We start from the raw sequence: 6,606 nt of genomic DNA, 5'->3' as shown, positions 1-6,606 counted from the left end.
ATGTCCCCTCTTAATATCACTGAGGATAAGATTTTCACCTTTTTCCTCATTGGAATCCCAGGAATGGAACATATACACATCTGGATATCCATTCCCATCTGCTTCATATATGTCATTGCTGCTCTGGGCAACTCTACCATCCTCATTATCATCAAGACAGAACCTTCTCTCCATGAACCCATGTACTATTTTCTCTCCATGCTGGCTTTTTCTGATCTTTGCCTGTCTTTCTCCTCCTTGCCAACCATGCTGAGAATCCTCTTGTTCAATGCTCCAGAAATTTCCATTGATGCTTGTATTGCTCAAGAATTTTTCATCCATACCTTCACTGCCATGGAGTCCTCTGTCCTTGTCATCATGTCTTTTGATCGTTTTATAGCTATCCGCAACCCCCTAAGATATAGTTCCATTCTGACCAATGTCAGAGTCATGCAAATTGGGTTGGGCTTTGCCTTTCGATGCTTTATATTCATTCTTCCATTCCCTATTACTTTAAAGAGGCTGAGATTTTGCAAGGAGAACCTCCTTTCCTATTCCTACTGTCTCCACCAAGACATAATGCGATTGGCCTGTTCAGATAACAGGGTCAACATCATCTATGGTTTCTTTATTGCAATACTAAGCATGTTGGACTTTTCAGTCATTGCTTTGTCTTACGTACTTATCTTGAAGACGGTTTTGGGCATTGCCTCTCACCAGGAGCGTCTCAAGGCTCTCAACACCTGTGTGTCCCATATTTGTGCTGTGCTGATCTTCTACATGCCGATCATAAGTCTGTCCATTGTTCACCGCTTCGCTAAACATGGCTCCCCACTCATCAGAATTTTTATTGCTAATATATTTTTGCTGGTTCCTCCACTGATGAATCCCATTGTATACTGTGTGAAGACTAGGCAGATCCGGGAGAAAGTCCTAGGGAAGTTAGGTATAAAGAAGACTTAATGGAAGATGTCAGACATGATTGTTAACATTTTCTCTCATATTCCCAAAGTATTTAACTACTTCCCAATGAAGGGACATTGTGGCCAAACTCTGGGATTAATCTCTTATCTAGTAAACATCAAGGTGCTGAAAGTTAATAATGAAACAATGATTTCTTCAAAACAGATTACTGGATACTGGAATTTTGAATTCTCCCCCATCTCTCTGTTTTTTCCTATAAAAGTTCAGTGTGCTGCTGCTGTTGTTCGTGTGTGTGTTTTCTTTTTGTGTTATTTTCATCACTTTGTAAGCATTGTGAATCTGAATGGAAAAAATGGTAGTTTTTGTTTGCTGTAATTAAGGAAAATTGGAGGAAGAGTAGGTTGGGAAGAAAGATAATTAATTCTACTGTGGTCATATTCAGTTTGTTGGGTCTCTGGGATATCTGGTTTGAAATGACCAATGTACCATTGATAATCTTGAAAAAAGAGCATAAGTTAAATTAGGATTAAAGATATATTTCCTGCTTAGAGATGATAATTAAATTCATGCAAGTTGACAAGGTTAAGAGCAGAAAACCCATAGAAATTTTAAAAAATACATTTAGACATTTAGAATTGCTAGGTGAGAAAAATGTCTTGAAAACTGATAGAAGAGACTATCCAGAAGGATAATGTGATTGACTATGAATATGAAATATAATATGAAAAACAGAAGACTGATCAAGTAGATTAAGGACTGAAAGAAGGCAACAAGATCAAGCAAAGTGATTTTTTGCTAACTTTGGAAAGAAAAGTTTCAGTTGTATGATAAGGTCCGAAATCAAATTGGATGACATTCAGAAGAGAGAAGAAAGACAATTGAGGCACTCACTGTAGATTTCCAAGAAGTTTGACTGAGAAAGAGAAGACACATAAACAAGGATAACCAATGTAAATCACTTTAGAAGTCTTATTTTTGTTTGTTGTTCAGTTATTAGTCATTTCTAACTTCTCATGACCCTATTTAGTGTTTTCTTGCAAAGATAATGGCATGGCTTGACATTTTCTTTTCCAGATCATTTTACATTTGAAAAACTGAGGCAAACAGGGTAACATGACTTTCCCAGAGTCACACAACTAGTAAGTGTCTGAGGCTGGATTTGAACTTAGATATTATTGATAGCAGACCCAGTTTCCTATTCATTGTGTCACCTAGCTGTCCTTTGAAATCTTATAGTACTTGGTAAATGCCTGTCACTGTGATTATTTTTAGACTATAATTTTTGGGATTCTCATTTAGTAATGATTTTATTCTTTGAATCTCTACTACATTTCTGCTAGATACAATGGGTAGAATGCTAGCCTATGAGTCGGGGAGACAGGTTCTAATTTGGCTCTAGTCACTTATTAACTGTGTGATCCTGAGAAATTTCTGGTAAACTCATAATCTTGTGCAATTCCATCTGCCTCAGTTTCATTATTTTCAAATTGAGGATAACCTCAGTTTATTGTGAAGATCAAATAATATTTGTAAAGTGTTTACCAGAGTTCCTGGCGCAAAGTACACATTTAACAAATGTTTATTTCTTTCTTTCTAAGCTTAAACAATAATCTATAGAGAAATATGGAAGTGTACTATTTAATGTTTAATAACTGTTTCCTAGGGAGAAAATATTTACACATACACTTTTTTGTTTGTTATTTTGTGGGGCAATGGGGTAAAGAGCATTGCTCCAAGTCATACAGTTAGTAAGTAACAAGTTTCTGAAATCACATTTGAACTCAGATCCTCCTGACTCTAGTGCTAGTGCTCTATCCATTGCATCTCTAAGTTGACCCTTGTACATATACTTATTTTTTTTTAATTTTTGAAGGGCAATGGGGTTAAGTGACTTGGCCAGGATCACACAGCTAGGTAATTATTCAGTGTCTGAGTTCAGATCTGAACTCAGGTCCTCCTGACTCCAGAGTCAGTGCTCTATTCAGTGCTCCACCTAACTGCCCCGCCCTCCCACATATACCTTTTTTAGGTTTTTTTTTTATTTTTTGCAAGGCAATGGAGTTAAGTGGCTTGCCCAAGGCCACACAGCTAGGTAATTATTCAGTGTCTGAGCATGGATTAGAACTCAGGTACTCCTGACTCCAGGGCTAGTGCTCTATCCACTGCGCCACCTAGCTGCTCCTCCACATATACGTTTAAGGTTCAACTGCATTATTAACATTTCTTAAGTATGGATAATCAAAAAAAGAATAAACCATGCACTGATTTGTAGCAACTGACAATTCCTGAGAGGAAAACACTCAGAATTGAAGTAGACATAATTAGTATATGTGTAGAATATAGTGAGGCATTTCTCAGGATGGGAGAGACTTGAATATGTTTGTCAGTAGCAAGGGAGATACCAAGGAAAACAAGTGAATATTAAAAAAAGATTAAATGATGTCAAATTGGCAGGAAATAGGTGGCTTAATTTGGAATTACTGACATACTTTTACCAGTGGATTACTCAGTTTCTCTTGTATTAGTTTTAGGAAGAAAGGTTTCACTTACAGAGTCTAATTGGTCAAAATCATTCTTGAACACTGAGTACTAAATTCAAGTATGACAAAATTCTTAGAGCATCCATTATAGCCTAAATCTATATTCTCAAAGAAAACACTCAAGCTAGACTGAGAATTATTTTGTTTCAAAACTAGGGTCCTAAATTTTGTTTATCTGTATACATTTTAAACATGAAGGCTGACCCTTTGAAATGATATTGCAATTTCTTTGGGGGATGGGAGGGGTTGTTAGCAATGAATTTCAAAGGATGGCACTATCTACTGAAGGATAGAAAGTACATTTTCAGGAATTATAGACTTTAAAGCCTTGATAGTTGAAATATTTTAAGTGGTTACTAGGTTGGTGAATTTTGTTTCTTTCCTGTCTCCCATTAATAGATGTCTCTTGATCATGGAAAGAAAATGGGCAAACACTTTGTCTGATACAATTCTGGGAAAAAACCTTATACACTAGATAATATTTTTTTGGCCAGATAGTGGGGTTAAGTGACTTGTCTAAGGTCACACAGCAAGGTAATTATTAAGTGTCTGAGACCAGATTTGAACTCAGGTACTCCTGACTCCAATGCCGGTGTTCTATCTACTGCACTATCTAGTCACCCCTAGATGATATTTTTAATAAAAAAAAAAAAGTATGTCAGTAGGAACTACTGCTTTTTTTGCATTCTTTATCTACAATTTCTAATAAAAGCCTTAATAATTTAAAACACCAAAAGGGGAATGCAAGTGTTACCTGGAAAAACTAATTAGAGCAACCAGGAATGGTAAAAAAAATTGGGCTCAAAGAATAAATATGAATTAGAATGGACAGTGAATATGAAAAGACATATTGGAAATTTTCTTTAAGGTATATTTATGGATACATGTGGTAATGAAGACAGATGCTTGCTTTCTGGAACAAGAATAGTAGCAGCAGCAGCAACAACAACAAACAAGAACAACATATTTAATCCTGGTGTTATTTTGACTTTATCAGGTTCACTTTAAGATTCAATTCAATTCAATCAAACACCTATTAAGTGACTATTATGAACAATATACTTTGCTTGGTATAAAAGTAACTGTGATGCACAGGCTTAATCATTCATCAAAATTAAAAAATCTCCTTGTTAATAACAGGAAGCTACCAGAGAGCAGAGAAGACAGAGTGGAGAGAGAAATAAGAAGAATGAAAGAAAGCATCCAATTATCTTGCTCTAGATTCTATTGTCCCATTGTAATGTTGATGTAGAAGCATTAGGAGCAATGAGGAAGTTCACTAAAAAGACAACTTTTTCTAATTTGATTTTTTTTAATTAAGAAGTATGACTGAAAAAAGAAATGGAAGTCAAAAGGTTTTATCCTTTTTCCAGGAACTTGGAAGAGAAGTTTAAGCAAATGCATTGAGGATTAATTTATTTTCTTACTATTTGCCCTGTATTTCTAATCTGAATAAATTGACCTTTCTAATGCTTAACCCGCAACTAATCATCACCTTAAGTTATGCATTTAAAGACTCTAGCTTCAACTTTATATGACAACTATTACTCTACAAATCATTTCTCTTTGGTTCATTTCCTTGGAGAAAAAAAGAAACCTAGATCAAACATAGATTCAGGTCTTTGCAAATGTGATTTAATATAAAACCTTAAAGGATGAGAAAAAGTACATTTATTATTGCAAAAATGCATAGAGCTGGGGAAAAATGTAAAAGACTCAAAGTTGCCTTTAATCTAAATATATAATTTGACACACTTTAAATGTAATCTGTCTCAAATTCTTCCGAGACTACAATGATAGAACAGATTCATCAAGCAACCTTCCCCATTCCCCCCACTTGGTACTCACTTTCACCTTTGTCTTACAATTTGGGAGTACAACAATAAGAGCTTAAATTCTTACAGGAAGGATTACAAAATTTGTTCTCTGCAATAGCTGGTAATTATCCATCCAATTTCCTCTTGAATATCTTCAGTGAAGGCCTGGTTCCTCCTTTATCATTCTATTCCTCTGAATATAGTTTTATTTTGTAGAAACCTTTTTTCTTCACCCTTATCTAACCCAAGTTTACTTCGTTGATTTATACGTATTATTCCTTATTCTTTTTCTTTAGTGTATAACAGTCCAAATATAATCATATGCCACTCAACTACCTAAATACTACAATTATGTTCTTTTCCAGTAATTTTAAATTAACTTTTTTTATGCATTTTAGTTTATGAACTGACTCCTTTACTCTTTCCCCACTATATGCTAGAGACCAGTCTTTTACATACATACATATATACACATATAAATACATATATTCTATTTATCAACGTTTTTGATTTCTGGAGGTGGATAGCATCTTCCTTCATAGGTCCTTTGTAGTGGATTTGATATGAAATTTTCAGAATAGCTTAGGCATTCTTAAGCATTGTTCAAATAATATTGTTGTATCTGTATACAATGTTCTCTTGGTTCTCATTTCACTCTGCTTTTTCAGGCAAACTTTTCCATGTTTACCTGAAATCATCCTTTCTTAAAGTACAGTAGTATTTCATTATAATTACATATCACAATTTGTTTAACCATTCCCCAATTAATAGTTTCTTTCAATTTCCAGGTCTTTGCTATCACAAAGAATTCTGCAATAAATAATTTAGAAAATATAGGATTTTCTCCCTTTATTTCCCTAATCACCTTGGGAAACATCTAATAGTAGTATTACTGGGTCAAAATATATATGCAGTTTTGTTATTTTGGTGTATAGATTTAAATTGAGCTCCAGAATGGTTGGACATGTCATTTAGAAACTCCACCAAAAGTACATTTGTGTCCTAATTTTCCCATAACTTCTCAAACATTTACCATTTTCCCCTTCTATCATTTTAACTTGTCTGATAGGTATGAGATAATATTTAAAACTGTTTCAATTTTATTTCTTTAATCAATAGTAGAATATTTTAAATATGACTATATATATAATTTTGATGTGTTCATTAAAAAACCTGCTTATTCATATCCTAGATACCATTCATCAGCTGGGGAAAAAATATTCTTATAAATTTGACTAAGATCTCAGTATAGCTGAGATTTGAGATCTTTATCTGAGGAAAAAGTCTATTTTTTTTACCAATTTTCTGCTTTCCTACTAATCTTGGCTACATTGAATTTATTTGTT

The 6,606-nt window shown here is 34.2% G+C and overlaps 1 protein-coding gene across 1 annotated transcript; it reads left to right on the top strand.

Moving 5' to 3' along the window:
* Positions 1-942, top strand: LOC141489293 (olfactory receptor 51A4-like). Its single transcript, XM_074190016.1, has one exon. The coding sequence runs from the start codon at positions 1-3 to the stop codon at positions 940-942; it is 942 nt and encodes a 313-aa protein (XP_074046117.1).
* The last annotated feature ends 5,664 nt before the right edge of the window (positions 943-6,606 follow it).

This window comes from Macrotis lagotis, chromosome 1 (genome assembly GCF_037893015.1).
Source record: "Macrotis lagotis isolate mMagLag1 chromosome 1, bilby.v1.9.chrom.fasta, whole genome shotgun sequence".
NCBI classification, from domain to species: domain Eukaryota; kingdom Metazoa; phylum Chordata; class Mammalia; order Peramelemorphia; family Peramelidae; genus Macrotis; species Macrotis lagotis.
Note: the sequence above shows the minus strand (reverse complement) of the source record. Positions and strands in the feature narration are given on the sequence as shown.

Coding starts and splice junctions, on each gene's coding strand:
- LOC141489293 (XM_074190016.1), top strand. CDS start 1: ATGTCCCCTCTTAATATCACTGAGGATAAGATTTTCACCTTTTTCCTC.